Source organism: Peromyscus leucopus, chromosome 5 (assembly GCF_004664715.2).
Source record: "Peromyscus leucopus breed LL Stock chromosome 5, UCI_PerLeu_2.1, whole genome shotgun sequence".
Lineage (NCBI taxonomy): Eukaryota > Metazoa > Chordata > Mammalia > Rodentia > Cricetidae > Peromyscus > Peromyscus leucopus.
This window is the reverse complement of record NC_051067.1, coordinates 9000375-9026795: the sequence shown is the minus strand read 5'-3', so window position 1 is coordinate 9026795 and position 26421 is coordinate 9000375. Positions and strand designations below refer to the sequence as shown.

The following is a 26421-nucleotide window of genomic DNA, read 5'->3' as shown; positions in this document are numbered from 1 at the left end:
AAAATAAGTATTTTTTTTAAGTAAAGTGGAAAACATCACCAGTAGATTTGACTAAGCAGAAGAAAGAATATCAAGGGTAGAAGACAAAGTGAAACAAGTTCTAGATTCAATTATTACTGAGGAAAAAAATAAATGAGCATTACCACAACATCTAAGAATTCTAGGACAGCAGATATGGTGGCACAAATCTTTAGTCCCAACACTAGAGAGAGAGAGAGGCAGGTGGATCTCTGTGAGTACAAGTCTAGCCTGATCTAAATAGTGAGCTTCAGGACAGCCAGGCTACATAATGAAATGAGACCCTGTCTCAAAAAAGATTCAAAAAAAGATCCATATGATGGACATATGATAGAAGACAGAGCTGCTATGAACACTAAAAGCATAAACTATTCAATGATACTACAGCAGAACATTTCCCAAACTTACAAAAGAAACGGACTCTCAAACACAAGAGGCATTTAGAACACTCACAGACATGACCAGAGAAGAACCCCTGTACATGTTATAGTCAAGAGGTCAAACATATAATGTAGGGGCTGAGGAAATGGCTCAAACATTAAAGTGCTTGACACACCAATCTAAGAACCAGAGTTCGGATCCACAGAAACCCACTTAAATGTTTGGTGGGTATGGCAGTGACCTGCAATTCCAGTCTCAAAAGGCTAAGATGGGGATTCCCAGAGCTAGCTGACTAGCAAGACAAGTCATACTGGCAGGCTACGGGTTGAACTGAGACACTCTGCCTCAATGAATAAGGTAGAAGTGTGATCCAAGAGGGATACTATATGAGCTTCCACATGTGCATACCCGCCCATATGCAAAAACATGAATACATACACATAAAAATAAAAAAAAAAATACAAAGCAAAGAAACAATATTAAAAGCTGTAAAGGAAAACCATCAACTCACCTACAAAGGCAAAAACATCAGAATAGTATCAGGCTCTCATCAGCACTGCTCAAAGCCAGGGGAACATGGGAAAATGTGATTTTAAGCACTGAAAGTAAATAACTGCCACCCAAGAATGTTAAATCTAGCAAAGCTATCTTTTAAAACTGACAGAAAAATAATAGCATTTCAAGACAAGCAAAAACTAAGGCAGTTCATGACCACTAAGCTTGCACAGCAGAAGATATGTAGATGAATACTATACATAAAGGAAGAAGAAAAGCCAGTCTTAATTATAAGAGCACATGAAAGATTATATTTTAGGAGAGGGATGACCAAACAAATGAGATCTAGGAAGGAAACTATCATGTCTAACACTGTAAACCAGCAACCCCATGATACTAATAGGGAAGAAAGAACAAACAGCAATCCAACCAACCACAAGACAACCAACAAAACTACAGGAATTAATAAGTATCTCACTATAATAACTTTAAACATGAATGGCATTGATTCACCAATAAAGAGACACAACACAGACTGACTTATTCCAACCTCCTGTTATCTCCAGGAAAAAGCCAAGAGATAGAAAATTCAAGCAAACAGACACCCAAAGCAAGCTGGTAGAGTTACTCTGGTATTTGATAAAGTAGACTTCAAACCAAAATTAGTCAGGAGACATAAACGTCACAACATATTAAAAGGGAACAATTCACCAGGCACAGTGATGCATGCCTTTAATCCCAGCACTTGGGATACAAAGACAGGTGGATCTCTTTGAGTTCAAAGCTAGCCTGGTCTACATAGTAAGTACCAGGACGACCAGAGCTATGCAAAGAGACCCTGCCCCCAAAAAAAGAAAGAAAAAAGGAAAAAACAAAACAAAAAAAAACCTTTCAATTCTATCTCACTTCAGCCAGAATCAATAAAGCAAATAACAAATGTTGGTAATGATGCAGGGAGATTTAAATTTTATAGCCAATACTATCAATACGGAGGCTCCAAGAAAGACAAACAGAAAGAAAGATGAAAGGAAAGATGGGAGGGAGGGAAGGAAAGAAAAAGAGAGAGAGGTGGGGTGAGAGAAAGAGAGAGAGCAAGAGCAAAAGAGAGAGAGAAAAAGAGATAGAGAACAGAATTACCATACAATCCAGCTACATTATACCTATGCATCCAAAGAACTCTAAGTCAACATACCATAGAGATACTTGCATATCCATGTTTAAAGCCACACTATTCACAATAACCAAGAAATGAAATCAGCCTAGATTTCAACCAATGAATGAACAAACAAGATACATATACACAATGGAAAAAAATGAAATAATGATATTTGCAGGAAAAAAAATGGATGCAAAGTCACCATTAAACAAAAGCAGATTCAGAAAATCAAAGACCATATATCATGCTCTCTCATTTGCAAAACCTAGATTTATACATATAGTATAAATCTAATATGTAATAAATACATGATAATGTATACTTGTAGAGCATGAAACTAATAAGGGGATCATGAGAGAGGAGGAAGACTTTAAGAAAGGGGAGAAACAGAGAAAGTAATGGGCTAACCAGAAGAAAGGGTATAACTGGCCAGGGGAGGGGACACAAAGAGGACAGTGAGAGAGGAAAGTGAATGAGAACAACTGCACAAATACATGAAGATGACATGAAACCTATTATCTGTATGCTAATCTAAAAGGAAAAAGCAACATAAACAGAGAGAACCAAAGGAGAGAGAAGACAGGAAGATAAGCCATAAATAAACAGTATAGGAAGCTAGAATTAGAGAAGAGCAAGAAATAAACCAGGTAAAATATATACCAAGATGGCTAGAGTGGGTAAGAAAACCTTTATGATCTCTTTCAGGCTTAATATTTTAGGCTTCTAAGAGATGCATATTTGTCGCGGGCAGTGGTGATGCTTACTTTTAATCTCAGCACTTGGAGGTAGAGGCAGACAGATCTTTGAGTTAGAGGCCAGCCTGGTCTACATAGAGAATTCCAGGAGAGTCAGGGCTGTTATACAGAGAGATTCTGTCTTGAAAAACAAAAAACAAAACAAAAAAAAAAAAAAAGGGAGAGAGAGATGCCTATTTGGATACTTAGAGTTAAAAACAATTTCCAGTCTTGACGCATAAAGGAGATAAAAGTTCCCTGTCAAGTTTTCCACGTAGTCTCTTTCAAGCGGTTCATCTTCCTTATGCTATACCATAGGAAGAGACCTGAAACCCACAGAAAATACAAGCTCACCTTTGTGAGGGAGGCACAAAGTTTCCTTCTTCAGAACTCTTCAGAACTTCTTCAGAAGTTTCTTCAACAAATAGACCTTGGGAAGACTGTAAAGAAACAGGAAACACCCTAAATACACAGATGAACCTATTCTTCTCTTGTTATTATTTATTTTGTGCATGTTTATATGTGCACATGGAAGCCAGAGGTCAACCTTGGGTATCATTCCTCAGAGGCTAGCCACCTTGGGTTAGTGTGTTGAATTTTGTTGTGTTTTGTTTGTAACAGAGTCTCACTATATGTAGACTAGGCTGGCCTCCAACTCACAGAGATTCTCTTCTGATATTAGAGGCACAAGCTACCACACCAAGCCATATCCACCTTGTTCTTTGCTATTTTTGTTTTGTTTTACATTTATTTATCTTTGGGAGAAGGAGTGCATATGAGGAGTTCAGAGGGCAAGTTGCAAGAGTCAGTTCCCACTTTCCACCATCTGGATTCTGAGAATCAAATTCAGGTCATGAGGTCCCTCTTTCCTGGTGATGACAAGCACCTTGTTTCTTAAGACAGCCTCTCTCATTGGCCTGAAGCATCTCAAGTGAACTAAGCTAAGTTGACTTGTTAGCCCCAGGTCTCCATCCGTCTCCAACTCTCCAGTACTAGACATAAAAGTGAGTGCCAGCCACTACACCCAGCCATTTTTCATGGGTTCTGGAATGGAACTCAGATTCTCAAGTGTATATGGCAATCAGTTCCAACTGAGCATTCTCCTCAGCCCTAGTTTCTTCCTTTAAAAAAAAAAATCTAGACTGGGCGGTGGTGGCGCTCACCTTTAATCCCAGTACTCCGGAGGCAGAGGCAATCTCAGCACTAGGGACATAGAAGTAGGAATATCTCTGTAAGTTCAAGGCTAGGCTTGTCTATAGAGTGAGTTCCAGGACAACTAAGGCTACATAGTGAAACCCTGTCTCAGAAACCAAAACAAAACAAAAGAATAAAACAAAGGCCAGGCATGGGGTAGCACTTGGGAGGGAGAGGCAGGCAGATCGCTGTGAGTTCAAGGCTAGCCTGGTATATTCAGTGAGTTCCATGAAGAAAGCAACTAATGCTACTTTAAGTTGGCTTTCTGAGAAAGTACCTTGGCTATGAAACTTCTTCCAGGAAAAGCTTCTTTAGCTACTTGATAAAGTTTTCAGGGTTTCTTACACTTATCAATACCCCAAACAAGTAAGGGATCCCTCTATGATTCTAATAAATGATGAAATTTAAAAGAAAGAGAGGAGGAAGTGAGTGGGGGAAAGGGAAGAAAACTGAATCTAGAATCAAAAGGAAAGTAAAGTTGTACAATGACTGGAAATGTGGTTACGACAAATTAAACAATACTATCTGAACTACAATGCAGCATCAATGGGCCAGCAAGAAAAGGGCACTTGCTACCAAGCCTGACAACCTGAGTCTGATCCATGGGACTCATACAGCAAAAGGAGAGTACTGACTCCCCACAAATTATCCACTGACCTACACACACACACTCACATGCACACACACAAATAAAATGTAACTTTCTAAAAACCTTTTCATTAAAATATAGCAACAGTAAATAATGCACCCAACTCTTTGAATTAAGCAATGAAATTTTTTTTGAGAAACAAAAGGACACACTGACACCTAGTGTTCACATAACAGAATTTTGTTGATTTAGAGAACTAGAGAGATGGCTCAAAAGTTAAAAGCATGTACTGCGGGCTGGAGAGATGGCTCAGAGGTTAAGAGCACTGCTTGCTCTTCCAAAGGTCCTGAGTTCAATTCCCAGCAACCACATGGTGGCTCACAACCATCTGTAATGAGATTTGGTGCCCTCTTCTGGCCTGTGGGGATACGTACAGACAGAACAATGTATACATAATAAATAAATCTTAAAAAAGAAAAAAAAAAAAAAAGCATGTACTGCTAGAGAAGCAGAAGTCTGGCAACTGATAAAAGAACTGATTCCCACAAATTGTCCTCACTTTAAGTAAAGTGAAAAATAATAAAGACAATGTCAATCTCTGGCCTCCAACCTCTAACACACACACACACACACACACACACACACACACACACACACACACAATCCCCAAAACCAGATAGGATTGTTAAAGAAGAATGTTCTCTATGGGCAGCCCCTAAGTGTTGCACTAGGCAATTTAATAAAATTCATTCTAATTCCTGTAACTCCATAAAGATGCAGCTGAAGAGCTGGCTCAACAATTAAGAACACTTGCTGCTCTTGCAGAGAACCCAGGTTTGGTTCTCAGCACCAACATGACAGCTCACAATCATCCCTAAATTCCTTCTGAATACTATAAAAGCATCATATAACTGCAAACTCATCATCAACTATAATTTTTAGAGTATTCTGTTTTATGATTCAAGTGTTTTCTATTGCTATTTCTGTTATCAGAATTTTTGAGTTTCTTATTACCACATTTGTTCGGTTTTCCTTACAATAAAGAGTTATGAAGTGCTAGCTTCATATTCCTAACAGTATAATTTTGATGTTTGTATTTTAGTAATTTTGTGTCTTTTAGCAAGTCATTTAATCTCAATTTTTACATCTAGAAAATGAGAATAACAATTCCCATCTTTAAGCAGTTTTAAAGAGAGAGAAACAAGATACAAGTTTTCATATATAACACTATCTAGCCATATTAGAAACAGACTAAGGCAACAACCTAAATGTCCCAAAATGGAGATTGGTGTCATTAGAGAAAGTCACCAGAAGCAAAATCTAAATATACGATGAGAGGAAGAATAAACTGGGAAATTGTCTCAACTTATGTCAAAGGCTATCTCCCCTAGGATTAACAAGGTGGAAGAAGGAAACTGACCCCTCCAAGTTGTCTTCTGACCTTGTACATGCTATGGCATTTGTGCACCCAGGAAAGCGCACGCACACACAATAAACAAACAAACAATTTGTTTTGTCTTTCAAGACAGGGTTTCTTTGTGCAACAGCCCTGGCCTGGATTTAGTACACCAGGCTAGTCTCCAATTCAGAGATCCATTTGCCTCTGCCTCCCAAGTGCTGGGCTTAAGGGCATGTGTTACCACAGCAAGCAATAAACTGTGTAGATGAAATTTCCTCTGTTCAAGGTAATAACACAGTACTACTTGTGATAGAAAAATGTTAGAGACAACCTACATGTTCTCCTGTCGGCTACTGAATAAGCTACGGTTTATCTAATACAGTACATCCCATATATCAAGTAAACAGGGGTAAATTGAGTATTGTTAAGAGAATGAACTCAGAATTGAAAAACAAAAAGGGCAGAGTAATGTGTATAATAAACTACCATTTGTAGAAATACAAGGCGAGGAGCTAAGGATGTATCTCAGTTGGCAGTGCTTGTCTAGTATGCATGAAATCCTGGATGCCATCCCCTGAACTATATAAAGCATCACAATACTTGCCTATAACCCAACCCCAGTACTCTGGAGATGGAAGCAGGAGGACCCCAAGTTCAAGGTCAACCTTCTACTTAACAAGTCTAAGCCAGCCTAGGCTATATGAGAACCTATGTAAACTGAAGCTCCCAGAAAAAGAGCTACATCTACACTGAACATTCTACAAAGCTGTTTAACTGATTATAACATCAATGACTGTGGACAGACTGTAATGTTGCATGTCCAGAGCCAAATTATCTTAGCCCCAAAGTAGCTATTTATTGCTCACCTGTGTGTGTGACTTAGCATCCTTGTGACGATTAGGAAATGGAATGTATGAAGAGATCCCTAGCTTCCACCAATCCAAAAGCTAAGAATCAGAAAGTAGCTAAGGCCTACATAGAGGTTTCTCCATTTTACTGCAATCCACCTACCTGATGTTCCCACCAATGTATTTGAAAAATAGGCTTTTTTCTTTAAGGACTTATTTTTATTTATTTATTTATTTATTTATTATTTTATTTTATTTTATTTTTTGGTTTTTGGTTTTTTGAGACAGGGTTTCTCTCTATAGCTTTGCGCCTTTCCTGGAACTCACTTTGGAGACCAGGCTGGCCTCGAACTCACAGAGATCCGCCTGCCTCTGCCTCCCAAGTGCTAGGATTAAAGGCATGCACCACCACCACCCATCTTATTTTTATTATTTTTATTGTGTAAAGGTATGTGTCTGCCATAAAGAAGATGGAGCAATCCCATACCAATGAATTAACAGCACAACTGAAAGCTCTAGAACAAAAAGAAACAAACTCACCCAGGAGAAATAGACACCAGGAAATAATCAAATTGAGGGCTGAAATCAACGAAATAGAAACCAAGAGAACAATACAAAAAATTAATGAAACAAAGAGTTGGTTCTTTGAAAAAAAATCAACAAGATAGACAAATCCCTAGCCAAATTAACCAAAAGGCAAAGAGAGAGCACCCAAATTAACAAAATCAGAAATGAAAAGGGAGACGTAACAACAGACAATGAGGAAATCCAGAGAATCATCAGATCATACTTCAAAAACCTGTACTCCACAAAAATGGAAAACCTAGAAGAAATGGACAGTTTTCTGGATAGATACCACATACCAAAATTAAATCAAGACCATATAAACCATTTAAATAGACCAATAACCCCTAAAGAAATAGAAACAGTCATCAAAAGTCTCCCAACCAAAAAAAGCCCAGGACCAGATGGTTTCAGTGCAGAATTCTACCAGACTTTCAAAGAACTAATACCGATACTCTTCAAATTGTTTCACACAACAAAAACAGAAGGAATACTACCAAACTCTTTTTATGAGGCTACAATTACCCTGATTCCCAAACTACCAAAGATGCAACAAAGAAAGAGAACTACAGATCAATCTCCCTCGTGAACATTGATGCAAAAATACTCAACAAAATATTGGCAAACTGAATGCAAGAATACATCAAAACAATTATCCATCACGACCAAGTAGGATTCACCCCAGGGATGCAAGAGTGGTTCAACATACAAAAATCTGTCAATGTAATACACCATATAAACAAACTGAAAGAAAAAAACCACATGATCATCTCATTAGATGCTGAAAAAGCCTTTGACAAAATCCAACACCCTTTCATGATAAAGGTCTTAGAGAGATCAGGAATACAAGGAACATTCCTAAACATAATAAAGGCAATTTACAGCAAGCCAACAGCCAACATCAAATTAAATGAAGAGAAACTCAAAGCAATACCACTAAAATCAGGAACAAGACAAGGCTGTCCACTCTGCCCATATTTATTCAATATAGTACTAGAAGTTTTAGCTAGAGCAATAAGACAACAAAAGGAGATCAAAGGGATACAAATTGGAAAAGAAGAAGTCAAACTTTCACTATTTGCAGATGATATTATAGTATACACAAGTGACCCCAAAAATTCTACCAGGGAACTCCAACAGCTGATAAACTCCTTCAGTAAAGTGGCAGTATACAAGATCAACTCAAAAAAATCAGTAGCCCTCCTATACACAAATGATAAAAGGGCTGAGAAAGAAATCAGAGAAACATCACCCTTTACAATAGCCACAAATAATAGAAAATACCTTGAGATAACACTAACTAAACAAGTGAAGGACCTTTTTGATAAGAACTTTAAATCTCTAAAGAAAGAAATTGAAGAAGATATCAGAAAATGGAAGGATCTCCCATGCTCATGGATAGGTAGGATTAACATAGTAAAAATGGCAATCTTACCAAAAGCAATCTACAGATTCAATGCAATCCCCATCAAAATCCCAACACAATTCTTCACAGACTTGGAAAGAAAAATACTCAACTTCATATGGAAAAACAAAAGACCCAGGATAGCTAAAAGAATCCTGTATGATAAAGCAACCAGTGGAGGCATCACCACCCCTGACCTCAAGCTCTACTATAGAGCTATAGTAACAAAAATAGCTTGGTACTGGTATAAAAACCGACATACAGACCAAGGGAATCGAATTGAAGACCCTGACATTAATTCATGCACATATGAACAGCTGATTTTTGACAAAGAAGCCAAAACTATACAATGGAAAAAAGAAAGTATCTTCAACAAATGGTGCTGGCATAACTGGATGTCAATATGTAAAAGATTACAAATAGATCCATATCTATCACCTTGCACAAAATTCAAGTCCAAGTGGATAAAAGACCTCAAAATAAATCCAGTTACACTAAACTTAATAGAAAATAGGAAGCACTCTTGAACGCATTGGCACCAGAGACCACTTCCTAAATATAACACCAACAGCAAAGGTATGTGTCTGCATGTGAGTATGTGTGCATTGAGTGCAGGTATCCTCAGAAGACAGAGGTGTCCAATCACCTGGATGAAGCTATGCTGGGAATTACATCCTGGTCCTCTGGAAGAGGAGCAAGTGCTCTTTTAACTGCCAAGCCGTCTCTCCAAGCCCCTTGAAGGTGTTTTGATCTATAACTTTCTTTGTTCAATTACTATAAAATCTTCATAAAACTGATACCTTACTGGAATATGAAATATGGGATAACCTAATCTGTGTTCTGAGGCCACAGCAACTCATATTTGGCTGTAGAATAAACTAATTCTTATGCCTTCTGAAATAAGAGCTGTGTTTTTTGCATTGACGCTTGTCTAAAATATATATATATATATATTTTTTTTAATTCGAGAAGAAGTATTTTTTTATATTACATAAAGTATCATGGAAGGTACACTAAAAATTAGTAGCATGGATCGAATCCAGTATGGGAAATGTCTGGCTATAAAGTGTAGATGAAAGACAAATATATTTTTAATTTACATTTCCTAGAATTTTTTAAAATACTGCCTGTAGAAAAACATTTTAAAAATAACAACTTTAAGCAAGGTGGTGGTGGTGGGGGTGGCAGCGGCAATGGCAGTGCTCGCCTTTAGTCCCAGCACTCGGGAGGTAGAGGCAAGTGGATCTCAGTGAGTTCAAGGCCAGCCTGGTCTACAACATGAGTTCCAGGAAAGCTAGGACTATACAGAGAAATCCTATCGTGAAAGAATAAAAAGTTTGAAAAAAAAATATGGTATATCCTAACAAGATGGAATAATGTTTTGATGAATATCTGATAAGTAAAGATTTTTGATAAATTATAAAATAAATGAACTAAGTTTATACAGAAAAGTCTCCATCTTGCTCAAAAATTTAAAAGAAAAATGAGTTTTATATGTTTAGAAATGATGATTGTCTTTTGGGGGTGGACTGCAGGTAAGTACTGTAATTTTTCCTTTTTTGAGACAAGGTCTCACAATGTAGCCTAGGCTGGCCAGGATGTCTCAGCCTTTGTAGTGATGAGATTATAGGTATGTTACCACCACACCCAAGCTCTTTTCTTCTTTTTTGCACTTTTCTCATTTTATATAGTAAGCATGGTAAGCATATATTGTTTTAATAAGCAGATAGAGGGAAAGACCACAAAAAATAGTTAAAATAACCCATGTTTAACTGTAAATAAATGATCCTTAGTTATAGCATCACTGACCCTTACCTGACCATGACTGGTTGTTGGTTCTTCCTCCAACAAAAGTTTCTGTTTCAAGCTTTTAATTGGACTTTTTTGAAAATCCTTGGTTTTTGAGTGCCAGACAGATGCCCTAGATTCCTGCCTTTCCTCTTTGGCTTCATCTTCCATATCTTCTGAGATGCCTTCATTTTTTTCACTAGTCTCATCTTCTTGGCCACATTCATTCTGGATCAGAAAAGGAGGTCTAGGTAACACTGGTTCCCCAAACCCTCTTTTTTTAATAAGCTGCCTCTGAGCCATTTTTAGGCTCTTCTGATAAACCTCCAACTGGCAGAGAATGACATTGGTATATTGGTTAGGATCTACACCAGCAGGGCAGAATGGAATACCCCAGTAGTAGTGCACAGTGCCCCCAATGTCCTGGAGTCCTTTGGTGTCTGCTGGGGTAGAAAGACATTGCCTAGATGTGTCCCCCCTACCCTGGACAGCTTTGGAAAAAGCATAACCACTCCCAGTACTTTCCTGTGGCTTCCCACACTGTGTGTGCTCAGTCAAGTGGCCAGTACATCTGTCAAAACATTTAACGTTCTCATTCTCAAACACTGGCTGGCTTGACTGGTCCCAGCTTCCTGAGCTGCCAGAGACAGGCTCCTCTTCAGTGTTTTCATTGTGGTCCCAGGGCTCCTTTCTTTCCTCAGCCTCGTTTCCCTGACTGATATGTGAGCCTTTAAACAGTGATGGAGGTACCAGCTGCCATATGCCTGTAGGTATTTGAGAAAAAGTAAGGCTAAGGACAAATTTTTTTTTTTCAGTTAAGACAACTTGGTAAGCTATAACTTACCAAGAATTACAAAAAGCCCTTCTTTGACTTTAGCCAAAGGGTGGTTTTTCCTTGAAAATAAAAGTATGTTGGATATTAATAAAATTTCAACTATTTATGTTTGAACCTCTTTAATATTATAATAAGGATTTGGGGCATCTCTACTCTCAGCAGACGATCCCAGTGATATAGTTATACTTGATGAGTGGAAGGAGTCAGAACAGGAAGACATGCCTTCAGTGGTTCCAGAATCTTTGGTGTTCTCTTGATGGGAATGTGAAGATGGTCCAGTAGCCAGAGGTCGAGATCTGGTAGCAGAAGCATCAGAAGACCAGCAACTCTGAAACAAGTGATCCCGTACCAGACCAGGTTTATTATTAAAATAGCTGTATATGAAGAGTCACAGGAAGAACAAAAATGGTAGGCACTGTCCCTAGGAGTTTCTCCTCTTCAAAATACAGCTGCTCAATTCAAATGAATTTCCCAATGTGAAGTGAATGCCTATATATATTTACTATACCGTTTCTAGTACAAAGAGTATATAGTATAAAGAATGGTTCAAACTGGACATCTATATTCACATGGTGATACATGCCTATATCCTAAGCTTTTCAGAAGGCTGAAGTGGGGAACCGCTCGAACTTACAAGTTCAAAGCCAGCCTTTCAACTCTAGGAGATTCCAGCTCAAACAAACAAGCTAACAAGTAAACAGAAATCAAGGATGGCTCAGAATCTGCCACTGGCAAGTATCCTTAACATTTTTTAAAATCATTTCTATTGCATATATTCAAATCATAATTTAATATTATTTGTTTTTTTGTTTTTTTTTTTTGTTTTTTTTTTTTTTTTTAAATGTCCATTAGTGTTTTGCCATGGGGAGTTTCAGGTCCCCTGGAATTGGAGTTACAAACAATTATGAGCTGTCATGAGGGTGCTGAGAGTTGAACCCAGGTCCTTTGGAAGAGCAGCCAGTGCCCCTAACGCTGAGCCATCTCTCCAGTCTCTTATTTGGTTATTTTTAAAACTGCCCATTCTTTCTCTCCTTTTCTTTGCTGTCCCCACAAATAAGGGAGGTAAACACCTGGCCTTTGGAATTCTTGGTATTCTGCAACTCTTCAGAAGCTCTCCACTTACTATGATCCTTTAAAGCCATTGACTGAAATAATCTGTGGAGTGGAAGCAAACTCATACAGCAACAAAACACTTCAAATTGGATTAACCAACAATTCAACAATGCAGACTTAAAAAAAAAAAAAAAAAAAAAAAGCCCTGAGATATAGCTAGTTGAAAATTCTATAAACTACCATATCTCGTTTCTAATACAACTATACCAAACACTAAGTAACTAAGAACATTATTAATAAATCCCATAAACTTTCAATACAGCATATATTTACATTCAGGCTTTCAGCAATGGCTTTCCTCAAGAGCTCCTCTTCTTTCTCCTCCTGGCTGTTCACCTCCCTAGCTTCCTGCTCACTCATTTTGAGAGCCAAAGCAAATTGTTCTTCTTCTGACATCTCTGTAAGAGTGTAAGGAAGAGAAGAATACCACAACAACAAATTAGCATGATGGCAAAAAAAAAAACAAAAAAACAGAATCATTAAACTGTCAACTGACAATACTGTTAACCATTTAGGATGATTTGTAATCCAATAAGGAAACTCATCTAAGGTGAGGTGTGGTCAAGATTATTAGTAGCATTACAAGAACACTGTGTTAACTAGAGCATAAGCCCTCATGAAGGCAGTGTTTGCCTATACTGTTCATTATTGTATCTCTAGCACATAAGAGCACCTAGAAATCAGTATCTGGTGAATGAACAAACAGGAACCACTATAGAGCTTTTTGTTAAATACCGCACTGCTTTATGCTCAACATTTAACCAGAACAATTTTACTCTTCAGAATCTTTGTTTATTTCAGATGGGGTCTGATGTAGCCCAGGATGGCATTGAGGTTGACCCTGAACTTCTGCCTCTAGTTACACTAGAATTATAGACACAATACCTACTTTATATAGTGATGGGGATTCAACCAGGACTTCATACACACTAATCAAACATTATTATCAACCAAACCACATACATTCCCAGCTCTCAGAATCTTCTAATTTATTCACTTTAACAAATCCTTAGTTATCAAATTTTGATCATCAAATATTATTTTCCACTAACAGCAACTGTAGGACAGTAGAGAAATGGCTGATTCCAAGTCTAGATCATAAAATGTGCAAGATAAGTTAGAACACTTCTTATAACAGTAAAGAATCTATCATATGCTCCTAGGGCTATATCAAAAGAAATTAGTAGCAAATTGGGGGAGGGGGGCTACTGGCTTAAAACTGAACTAGAATCCACTGCATTCCCTTTATTGATGACTGCATTATCCTTATGGATTAAAACACAGCACATACATTCCATCACTGATTGCCTTCAACATAAGGAAACATGACCCATGCGGGACGAGTTGTTTTCAGTAGTGTAACCACCCCATGCTCCAGTGACTAGCTCTACACCCATCTTCATGAGGACCACCCTAGTTAAACTCAGTAGGTCGCTGATGGCTGTTCTTGGCTGTCAACATGACCACATCTGGAATTAATTAAAAATCAAGCGGCTAGGCATATCTGCAAGAGATTTTAGTTAACGGGAATCATTTGAAGTAGGAAAACCCGCCTTAAATCCAGATCATTTGAGATCAGAAGCCCCTCCCTAAGTCTGGGCCACACCCTCTCAGAGCAGCCTATATTAAGGACATGGAAGAAAGCAGCTTTTGCTTTCTGTCTTTCTCAATGGCAAGTTCATATACCCTGCTGCTGAGGCATTCCTTCACTGGTATTAGTGAATCCTTCTTTGGGATTCTGATGTATACTGAAGACCAGCTGAGACCTCCAGCCTCATGGACTGAACACCTACGGGACTCTTGGACTTTCCAATAATGGACTTTCCAATAGCCATGGTTGAATTAGCTGGACTACTGCCTGTAAGCCACTCTAATAAATCCCATATACAAACATACACACACACTCACTCACTCACACTCATTCTTCAGTTCTGTTCCTCTAGAGAACCTTGACTAATATAGTCACAAAATAAAATAAAAAACAAACAGACATGAAATGGCAGAGGAACTTGTAGAGAGGAAACAGGACTGACGAGAGTCAGACAGGGTTAAGAGAAATAGGAATGGATATGATCCAAATGCATTATATACATGTGTGAAACTGTCCAAAAAATTAATTTAATTTTAAAATGCTACAAAAAATTTTAATCTTCAAAGACGATCTTGACATGTTAAGTTGATGGTCTATACATCCCCACATAGGTGCACAAGGGCAGACAGTCAAAAATATACACATAGGTGCCTCCACAGATATAATGTTTCAAATCAGTCTTTAGATTTCCTTCTCTTCAACCTAAGCAATCAAAAGACAAACTATCAGATATTAAAGGAAAATCTTTTATATGAAAGTCTAAATTCTGTGGATGGAAAAAATGTGGTACATATACACAATGGAGTACTACTCAGCAGAGAAAAACAATGAAAGCATGAAATTTGCAGGCAAATAAATGGAACTAGAAAAAAAATCATCCTGAGTGAGGTAACCCAAACCCAGAAAGACAGTCATGGTATGTACTCACTCATAAGTGGATTCTAGATATAAAATAAAGAACAATCAGACCACAGCCCATAGAACCATAGAGGCTATATATATAGTATGGAGGTCCCTAGGACGACTGTGGCTTATAATAAATTTCGGTTCTACTCAATTATTGAAAAAAAAATAGCCAAATGAATGGAAACACATGAACTATGAACCAAAGGCTGAGGGGCCCCCAGCTGGATCAGGCCCTCTGAATAGGTGAGACAGTTGAATGGCTTGATCAGTTTGGGAGGCAACTAGACAGTGGGACCAAGTCCTGTGCTCATTGCATGAGTTGGCTGTTTGAAACCTGGAGCTTATGCAGGGACACTTGGCTCAGTCTGGGAGGAGGGGACTGGACCTGCCTGGACTGAGTCTACCAGGTTGATTGCAGTCATCGGGGGAGGATTTGCCCTGGAGGAGGTGGGAATGGGGGGTAGACTGGGTGTAAGGGGAGGGTGTGGGAGGGGGAAGAATAGGGGAATATGGCTGATATGTAGAACTGAATGGTATTGTAAAAAAAAAAGTCTAAATTCTGAAGTAAAATATGAAAAATAACAAAAAATACTAATAATTATTAATATTCTCGGGAAATAAGACATTGGACACTGGATCTCTGAACACACTCAGGATGCCATAAATAAACAAATGAACATTAGAGAACAATTAAACTGTGAGATGAATGAAAATGAAGATACATATTTTCAAAACTTACAAGATAAAGCTATAGGAATTTTTACAGCAAAATGTGTGGGTGTATAATGCTTGTATGAAAAAACATAACAGATGTAGCTCAGTTGGTAGAGTGTCATTTAGCATGAAGCCTTGAGTCCAATTCCAAGCAATGATGAGATTGTTGCATCTAGATTCTAAAGAAACATCTGTCTTTAGTTTTCTTGTGGTATCTCCCCATGGATGTGGTATCAGACTTAGGAGTAAGTTGGGCAGTAGTCTCCAATCATCTAATATCTGTAGGAGCTTATGAAGAACTGCTACTAATATTTCTTTATCCTTGACAAAGTTCACCTATAAGCCATCAAACCCATCTTTTTGTTTATAGTTAGTTTTTTGTTAATTCATTTTTTTTATTATATTAGTTCTATTTAGTTTTCTACTTCTTGAGTAAGTTTTGGTTTGTGTCTTCCTAAGAATTTATCCACAAACTTCAAGTTCTCTATTTTCTTGGCATATACTTTTTTCATACTACTTCCTTATATACAACTTAGTTCTCCTTTCTATTCTTGATTTTTTTTTTTTGGTTTTTCGAGACAGGGTTTCTCTGTGTAGCTTTGCGCCTTTCCTGGAGCTCACTTGGTAGCCCAGGCTGGCCTCGAACTCACAGAGATCCTCCTGGCTCTGCCTCCCGAGTGCTGGGATTAAAGGCGTGCGCCACCACCGCCCAGCTCTATTCTTGATTTTACTGTCAAGTATATTCAATTTATTTTATATGGTTGTGCTGGCTGGTTCTTTTGTCAATGTGACACAAGCAAGAGTCATTTGGAAGAGAGACCCTCAACTAAGAAAATGTCTCCATCAGACTGGGCATGTCTATGGGCATTTTCTTGATTAATGATGGATGTGAGAGGGCCCAGCCTACTGTAAGTGGTGCCACTCCTAGGCAGGCACCATGGCTGAGCAAGCCATGGGGAGAAAGACAGTAAGCAGCACTCCTCCATGGTCTGCTTCCAGTGCCTGCTTCCAGGTTCCTGCTTGAGTCCCTGCCCTGATTTCCCTCAATAATGGACTGTGATATGGAAGTATAAGCCAAATAAACCCTTTTTCTCTCCAAGTTGTTTTTGGTCATGGTATTTTGCACAACAATAGGAACCTAAATAGAACAATGGTATAAGATATAACAAACAAGCCGGGCGGTGGTGGCGCATGCCTTTAATCCCAGCACTTGGGAGGCAGAGGCAGGCGGATCTCTGTGAGTTCGAGGCCAGCCTGGTCTCCAAAGCCAAGTTCCAGGAAAGGTGCAAAGCTACACAGAGAAACCCTGTCTCGAAAAAAAAACAAAAAAAAAAAAACCAAAAAAAAAAAAAAAAGATATAACAAACATATACAATGGCAGAGATTATGCTCCAAATATAATACTGAAAAACTGTAACTTGAAAATAGAAATAGCTTCAGTTTCATCATGCATCACTCCTTAAGAGTTAAAATCTGACATTTCTTTCTTATGTCCAGAGGTATAAGAGATTTTTAGGTCTTGTATAGCAGCAATACATAGCAAAGAATTCTTCTTTGAACCCTTTAATCAGGACCACTAATAATTTACTTAGTTTCATAACAAAAACTAGCTGCTCACAAACTTAATACTTCTAAACATGGACAGAATCACAAACAACGGTTAAACTTCAGATAATCACTCCCAGGATAGTTGTAGAATTCTGGGTTTCCAGTGCTGTCTTACTTGGTTCTCAGTGTAGTGTTCCCTTGAAGTTCTCTAACTTGCAACTGCAACTTTTACTCACAATTAATATTTATTGAGAAAGGTGAACAATATTAGCTCATTTTCATCAAGTTTGAATCAGAAAACAATTACTGGAAGCCAATCTTCAGCTCTTTAACTGGGGGAATATAGTTTTTGTCATCATTTTTATTTTCAGAAAAAAAAAATTCAGCACAGAAAAATGGCCCAGACTTTTACTTTTCAAATGAGTTTCCCAAAGATACAATTTTACTAGGATGAGTAATCTGAATCATACATTTGTGCAGCTATTTAAGGATGCCTGCTGTGGGATGGTCTGTATGTCAAATCTGTTGCTCTGATTGGTCAATAAATAACACACTGATTGGCCAGTGGCCAGGCAGGAAGTATAGGCAGAACTAATAGAGAGGAGAATTAAGGGAACAGGAAGGGAAAGGGAGTCACTGCCAGCTGCCGCCATGACAAATAGCATGTGAAGATGCCAGTAAGCCATGAACCACATGGCAAGGTATAGATTTATAAAAATGGATTAATTAAGCAAGAAGCCTACCATGGCCATATAGTTTGTAAGCAATATAAGTCTCTGTGTTTACTTGGTTGGGTCTGAGCGGCTGTGGGACTGGCAGGTGACAGAGATTTGTCCTGACTGTGGGCAAGGCAGGAAAACTCTAGCTACAGATGCCCTTGCCAAAAACTATCCAATATGTTTAGATGGGTCAACCAAAAGTCTAAACCTCTGGCCCCATTTCTGTTCATGAGTTGAAGCATAGAGTTCCCTGCAGAAGGCATGAACAAATCAATTTCTCCCAAAAGTTAAAAAAACTACTTAGCATCAATACCACATCTCGGCCACCTATTGTATGCACACCTGTAGTGGGTAGCCATTCCAGCTTTGATCTGGAAGTTCCAACCCCCATTGAGGCTTCGGTAACTGTCACACCTACAAGGCGGGGCTGAGAGAGGACCCTGAAGACCCGATATCAGGATGCGCTGGCTCTCTTGGTTCCTGGACCCTTCACGCTAGAGGTAGACTGAGCAGAGTTTTCCAGAGAACACCGCCAGACTGCGCTACACCTTTCCCAGACCCTGTTACCTATCCCTTCACTTGTAAGTTACCCCACAATATAAACCTCCCTTTTAACTACGTGGAGTGGCCTTAATAATTTTCCCAATACACACCTAACCTTCTAATCAAAGCATAGAACTTTCTGTGGTCCAAGGTGGAGAAATATATGTGGATCATGTAGTGGAGCTGGGGGATGATTCTGAACTCTGATTCTTCTGCCTCCACTTCCATGACATGGTTCATTTGTATAGTTCCAACACAGTCATTCCTAAGCAGTGACACCAGGCAGATTTAAGCTCTGAGTCTTGACAATGCCCTGCCACTATGGATTTCAGCTTTGTAATTAAGTTGCTCAACACCACTGTGGGAGCCCGTTCTCGGGTTCCTCGTGGCTTTATGGACCCAGCAGGTCCGAATAGAGGATGATCAGGACCACGGGCCTGAATGCAGGTGTCTGAGATGGTCAACACTTAGCTGTGCTGGGGGAGGAGGTCTTTTGCTCCACCCCTTGGTGTCTCTATAAAAACCCTGGGCCAGAGACAGTCGGGGCCCGTTGGAATAGGTTCCAGGCCCTCTCAAGGCTATCCTTTATTTTCTATCTGTTTATCCCCGCGATATTCTCCGCAATAAATCCTTCTAATATTTCCTGCTGATTGCACTCAAGAAAACTCTGGGGAACTCTGGGGGTGGTGGGTAAACGCCCCACAGAATGGCGCTATGAACAGGGACTAAAGAAAAAAGAAAAAAAAGGGACTAAAGAAAAAAATGGGGGGACTAAAAAAAGGGGGGACTAAAGACAAATGAACAGGGACTAAAGACAAAGTAATAGGGGCTAAAGATAAAGGAAAATAATAGTTTTATTACAGAGTTTTTGGTGAAAGTGCTGTCAGCCCTGCCAGTGGAAAGGCATGCCGGTGTTATGGAAAAAATATATTTTTTTTCTGGAAGGCAGGGGTTTTATCCTCGAGAAAAAAGGAAAGCGGACTGGAAGGATGTCCGATGCTGCAGTGAAATTCTCTTCTGTCAAAATTTTCTATCTTCTATCCCTTTCTCAATTTCTATCTGTAAAAAATAAGTATAAGGTATAGGGTAGTAATATAGTTTAGGAAAAACTTAGAAGTGTAAGATTGTGTAGGAAAAAATAAGTAAGGCAATAGACAGAAAAACTCTTCAGTTTTCTAACTTTAGGGGCTATGAAAGCAAACTGGGGGGAAAATCTTTCTTTGGGCTTTACGGGTAGTAAAAAAGCTCTTCTCTGAGCTTATGGGGAAGAAAAAGTTTCCTGTGGAAGCTTTTGACCTGGGGACAGCTGAAATGCTAAGTCCAAGCAGCAGGAGAAAGTAATTTCTCCCTGAGGCAAAAATGGGGGTGTAAGAAGTCAAAGTTTAAAGTTGGCAAGTTTTGGGAAAAGTTGGTCTTTCTCCTGGGGGAAAAAAGTCTTTCTCTTAAACTATAAAGCTTTTCTTGGAAAATTTGGGGGGTGGAAATCTCTCTAAAAAGCCTTAATCTTTCTCAAAAGCTCTCTTAAACTTAAAAACTAAAGCCTTTAACTTTCTCAGAAGGACAAAAATTAGAATCACTTGAAGATATTAGTATGGGGACCACCTATGATTAGCTCTAAGGGAAAACAACAAACTTAAGACAGCAAAACCTCTCTAAGTTGTTTCAAGTTTTAACAATCCCCCCTGCAATGCAGGAGGCAGGAACAAGTTTCTAAAAACCCCTTCTAAGCTCTGTCTCTTCAAGCTAGTAAAAGACAGTGGGTCAGAGTACCCTGAGGGAAACGCTTGGGGAGAGTAAGGGTGAAGAGCTACAGAGAGCCCAAAAGGGCAGGAAACTTTACCTGAGAAAAGCAAAAAAGCCAAGTTTTTCGTTACAGCCGAGCTGAGGCAACAAGGGTTTTGCCTGAGTGAGCATATCAGAATGGAAAGGTGCTCCAGTTGTCCTAATGCAAAGATCCCCTGAAGCAATGCAAACTGTTAGCATTGTATCCTTGCTTCTGACCAAAAACCCAGGAGACTGGCCAGCGTCTCTGAGTTGGAGTGCATTTCAGGGATACTAGGGTTCCTGCAGTGGTAAACTTCCTGGAGCACAGAGCTGAGGCAGGAAGGTGCAGGACCCAGGGGAAGACTGCTAATGAACAAACAAAGCTAAAGCCGGTGGAAACGGCACAGTTGTCCACTTTCCTACAAGTCATGGGTTGATAGGTCCACAGCTGCAAAAAGAAATCTGAGAAAAAGCTTCCTATCAGAGTAAGGACCTTTCTGGGAAAACAGTAAAGCTGAACTGTGTCTGAAGCAGTCGTGCTGCTGAGTCAGAACGCTGTCTGGGGAAAGAGCCCGGCCAGGGCAGAACAGTACTATCCAGGAGTAAAGCTTTCTTTTCTGTCAGAGAAAGCACCTCTTAGAGAAAGCTTTGTTTCAACTGACTCCCGATAAGATGAGGGAGTGTAGCCCTAAGGGGTGATTGCCTCTGGCATAAGCTCTGTCCTTTAGCACCCAGACAAGCAAATGCAACCCACTGGGGGACTGGGCCAGGTGAAGGCCTGATGAGGCAAAACACCTGTCCTAATGGGAGTTTAGAGATGGCGAAAACCTCCCTTGCTAAGCTTGATTCATGAACACAAACCACAGACCCCGAAAACAGAAACGGACAAAAAGCCCCTACCTTCAGTAGCAGGGAAAGCCGCTACTCTAGTGTTGGAAACCGTTTCTGAGGTAGAGGGGATAAATTGAGACCAAACTGGGAACTGTCTGGGAGAAAGACTCTGAAGAAACAGAGAAGGGACATAATCCTCCCCAGAAAATATGAGACCTGAAAAAGCTGCTAGAATGAGGCAGATTCGGGGGGAGAAAAAAAGCCCCTTCTTCCAAAGGCAGCTAGCAGAGGAACAGAGCCGCAGACAGATACCTGAAGCTCTGCATCTGGCGGGGAAGGAACAAGCAAAATGAGAATAAGATCAGTGGGAGAAAATCTCTGAAGGAGCTATGGAAAAGCTCTGTTGCAAATGATCTTGTTTTTCACTGACTGGCTAAAACAAACACAAGCCCCGAGGAGATTTGCTATCAGGAATGCCAGTCTCAATGTGCGCTAATGAGGCAGGTGCAGTTCTGATCCGGGGGGCCAGTGTCTGATGAAGGAGAGACACCTGTTAAAGCCAGTTGAGAGAATAGAACTCTCCCAATGTGCCATAGCTGAAAATGTAAAGTGCTTGTTCAAATCTCCCGTTGCAAAAGCAAAAAACTTTGTTCAAACCTCCCGGGCAAGAATTTGTAAGCAAGTCTGGTAAGGGAGAACTTAGAAGTTGACTCTCAGACCCAAAAAGAACTATGGGAAATGACTGATATAAGGGAAATGATGTAAGGGACTGATATGGGACTGATATTATGGACTGATATAAGGGAACTGCATTCTGGGAAAGGTAGTTTTTCTGCTAAAGATGGTGACATTGACCTGAAACACTTTTGTCAGCTCGAAAATACGTTCATGGTAAACTTATAGCTGTGCAAAGTTTTTACAGTAGTTGGATGACAAAAAGTTACCTTTAAGAGCAAACAAGCCGCCGGGCGGTGGTGGCGCACGCCTTTAATCCCAGCACTTGGGAGGCAGAGGCAGGCGGATCTCTGTGAGTTCGAGGCCAGCCTGGGCTACCAAGTGAGTTCCAGGAGAGGCACAAAGCTACACAGAGAAACCCTGTCTCGAAAAACCAAAAAAAAAAAAAAAAAAAAAAAAAAAAAAGAGCAAACAAGCCACTTTAAAATCCTTAAAACAAGGGAAAGCAGTTTATACACTGAATGTTATCTTAAATATGAAGAAACTTATGTTGAAATTAAAAAAGTTCTTTGCCTTTTGAACAAACTGCCTGCAATGAGTAATATCTTTGCAAATCTAATAAGGAGACAAGGAAACGGGCATTCAAAAAGAAATGACTGCTTTATAGATGGGAAACAAACTTCAGAAAATCTAGCTGTCTCAAAAAATAGTTGCTTCACCTGAAAGTTCCTTGTAAGAAATCAATGCTAAATATTACAGCTGCTAATAATAACATCAGGAATTAAAGCTAATGAAGTGAAAATACTAAATCCTGAAACTCAAATGAAATGGAAAGATCCCTGCTCGGGATTATGGAAGGGTCCCGATCCTGTGTTAATATGGGGTCAAGGACATGTGTGTTTTTTCACAAGAGGAGAATGAAGCTCGGTGGTTACTGGAGCGTTTGGTAAGGAGCGTGGAACTAAGGAAGGTCAGCTCCAATGAGGTTCCTATAAAGGAAGCAGAATGAAAGTGGCTCGATTAGTGTTTCTGAGGTTTTGTCACTGGTTAATGCAAACAGTGAGGAAATAAGAGTTCAGAGCTGTGCCGCTTTTGGCTTTACTAGCTCCTTTAGAAAAATACCTTCTATCACCTAATAGCTGTGCAGTATTGGCGAAGAGCTTTACAGAAGCTAAATATGGTAATTTCACCCTCAGTGTGAAGTGTTTTTCCGTAGAACAAACCAAAAGTGCTGCTGTAATAGAAATGTTTGTCTGAATTGAGTCATTTAGGGGAACTATTATGAATTTGGGTGAAGGGACAGCCTCTAGTTAAAAACTGTCTACCGCTGAGAGTGCATCTCTGCTGGTCTGGAATGGCTGAGAGAACTGGCAACTTTGGAGTGTGGCTTCGTCCCAAGAATGTTACAATCCCCTAGCAACAAGTATCACAACTCTATAATGACAACACTCACTAAATCCCAGTGCTTTATAACAAAGCTGACTATAAACTCTAAACTTTAGAAATGATGTACGTACTTCCTGTCTAGTTAAGAGAATCTTTCTAATAGAGATGGTGATAATTAAGAGTAAGAAGTAGAAAAATGAAAATAAGATATGTGAGTTTGTAAAAATTCTGTCTTGTTAGATCTGTGTTAAGAAATCTTTAGGTGTTTGCTAAGTTAGATATATGCTAATGGTAGCCTATATAAGTTTGTAAAATAGATCTATAGAGTTCCTTTAAGAATATAAGCTTGCAGCCAGGCAGTGGTTGCGCACGCCTTTAATCCCAGCACTCGGGAGGCAGAGGCAGGCGGATCTCTGTGAGTTCGAGGCCAGCCTGGGCTACCAAGTGAGTTCCAGGAAAGGCGCAAAGCTACACAGAGAAACCCTGTCTCGAAAAACCAAAAAAAAAAAAAAAAAAGAATATAAGCTTGCAAGAAGTATCTAAGGTAGTCTTTTTTTTTATTTTATTTTTTATTTTTTTTTTTAATCTTTTTTTATTTTTTTTTATTTTTTTTTTATTTTTTATTTTTTTGGTTTTTCGAGACAGGGTTTCTCTGTGTAGCTTTGCGCCTTTCCTGGAGCTCACTTGGTAGCCCAGGCTGGCCTCGAACTCAGAGATCCGCCTGGCTCTGCCTCCCGAGTGCTGGGATTAAAGGCGTGCGCCACCACCGCCCGGCTCTAAGGTAGTCTTAAGACATGTAGTAATAAGCTTATAAGATGCTAGTTGTAAATGTAAGTTTAAATAAGAAATAAGATGGAATGAATATAAGTATATAAGAATTAATAAAAAATATATTTGCTAAAGTAGTTCTATAGTTTCCTTAAAGTATAAATAAGCAGATGTTAATATGTTATATGTGAGTATTGTAAAAATGTGTAAATGTTGAATGTGAGTCTAAATGCTTTGCAAGGCAAAAAATGTTATATGTAAGTTTGTAAAGTGTAAATGTTAAGTATGAGTCTATTCTTAATGTATATGGTGAAAGAACCCGAGACACAGAAGGTTAGTGTCCCAGTAGACTGCAAAGTAGGCAGTCTGAATGGTTTCAAAAGCTCCAGAAGCCGCTAAGCTAAGAATGGCGGACGCCAGAACCAGCACAAGGCATCCGCAGCTAAGATCCGTGGAATATCAACGCAGCACAGAAAAACCTGAGCTAACAGCAAAAACGGTGTGGTTTAAAATATTACTATAACTAAAAAGGTCTGTCTGTGAGAACAAAAGTTGCAGAGACGCTTGTTTGAACAAAAATTATTAACTGCAAAAAGTTTTGGTTGAAAAACGTCTCTTCATATTTGGAAGTGAAAGCCTGATATCAGAATTTTTCTTGTTTGAACTTTTTGAACTTAAAAATGAGATAAAATTACAAAAAGATTTTGGTTATGGATTTCTCATATTTGGAAGGCTAGTACCAGAATTTATCATTTGAATTTTAAGACTTAAATGAAATAAACAATAGAGATTTCATTGCAATGGGACAGTTTTGAGTAATGACCTAGGAACGGTTTTCTGGAATTGGGTTAAAAATGGAACTGTTTAAATGAAGAAATGTATTTCTACTTAGAATCAAGATGCAATTTTGTGTATGCGTATATGCTTTATTAACTGGTGATTTATGAATTGTTTTGTGGAACTGTTTATGTAAAAATGGAATTACTTATGGACTGGTTTTGTGTTACAAATGGAACTGTTTAAACAGAAAAGTTTGGGTTTTCTAACTAGGTTTGAGATTTTGCTTAAAATTATAAAGAAAAGGGAGAGTTAATATTCCTTAGTCTATTTAATTTAAATTGTTGTTTGCGTGGATTAATGTCATGTTGTTAGTAAGAAATGCAAATGGGGTATACTAAGAGGCTACTTTTGAAGTGTGTAAAGAGTTTTATTAAGAAACTCCTTTTGGATGTTTTGCTAAAAGTTTTCAAAGTGTTAATGGTTAGATTGAAAATATTGCTTTCCAATATGGGTTTGTAGGAATTGTATAAGTTTGGGTTCCTCTAACTAGGTTTGAGTTTTTGTTTAAAAATTATGAAGAAAAGGAGGAGCTATGAGATTGAATTATGTTCGCAGAAACCTATTGATATTAATGCACCCTGGTTTTGTGGAGTTGAGGAAATGTTTAAGTTTGATGTGAATACATCGAAGTTTTTCCTATGTTCTGTTAACAAGAAAATTCAAATGACTGAGTTAAAGTTGTAAGACGGAGAAAATTGTTAACTATATATAGCACCATATATGCTAATTCAAATGGTTCTGTTAAGAGTTTGCTTTGAGTTGTAAGGATGAGAGAATTGTGACTATGTATAGCAATATTTATGTTAACCTGTTAATGGTAATGATGAAGCTAAGGGATTCTTTAAGTTTGTAGTTGACTTAAGAGTTTTTGGTTTAGAAAGGGCTTGAGGCAGCTAAGACTGCTGTGGTCACCTTGGACCTAATTCAAAAGAGAAATGCCATCTATATCATCCTCTACTCCCATACTGGGAGGTGTAACAGCTATGGAGATTGCTGTAAGCCATTAATAGTTATTTTTTTATATATTAAGAAGGGGAGACCTGTGGGAGCCCGTTCTCGGGTTCCTCGTGGCTTTATGGACCCAGCAGGTCCGAATAGAGGATGATCAGGACCACGGGCCTGAGTGCAGGTGTCTGAGATGGTCAACACTTCGCTGTGCTGGGGGAGGAGGTCTTTTGCTCCACCCCTTGGTGTCTCTATAAAAACCCTGGGCCAGAGACAGTTGGGGCCCGTTGGAATAGTTCCAGGCCCTCTCGAGGCTATCCTTTATTTTCTATCTGTTTATCTCTGCGATATTCTCTGCAATAAATCCTTCTATCTAATATTTCCTGCTGATTGCACTCAAGAAAACTCTGGGGAACTGTGGGGGTGGTGGGTAAACACACACCACCCATGGCAGAATTACCTATCTAAGCTAAGACTAATTTTTTTATTTTATTTTTTTTTTTTTTTTTGGTTTTTCGAGACAGGGTTTTTCTGTGTAGCTTTGTGCCTTTCCTGGAACTCACTCTGTAGTCCAGGCTGGCCTCGAACTCACAGAGATCTGCCTGCCTCTGCCTCCCAAGTGCTGGGATTAAAGGTGTGTGCCACCACCACCCAGCTGCTAAAACTAATTTT

General features: G+C 39.0%; 1 protein-coding gene across 9 annotated transcripts in view; it reads right to left on the bottom strand.

Moving 5' to 3' along the window:
- Positions 1 to 26421, bottom strand: part of Uimc1 (ubiquitin interaction motif containing 1) — an 89660-nt gene that overhangs the window by 44645 nt on the left and 18594 nt on the right. For 6 of the 9 annotated variants that reach the window (XM_028863713.2, XM_028863721.2, XM_028863717.2 and 3 more), the window contains 4 exons: positions 12793 to 12917; positions 11629 to 11734; positions 10599 to 11335; positions 3139 to 3224 (listed from right to left, as the gene is read on the bottom strand). In XM_028863713.2, the coding sequence (XP_028719546.1) occupies positions 3139 to 3224; positions 10599 to 11335; positions 11629 to 11734; positions 12793 to 12917 (1054 nt within the window). The remainder of the gene's footprint in view (positions 1 to 3138; positions 3225 to 10598; positions 11336 to 11628; positions 11735 to 12792; positions 12918 to 26421) is intronic. The other 3 variants (XM_037205707.1, XM_028863730.2, XM_028863728.2) reach the window with 3 other exon arrangements.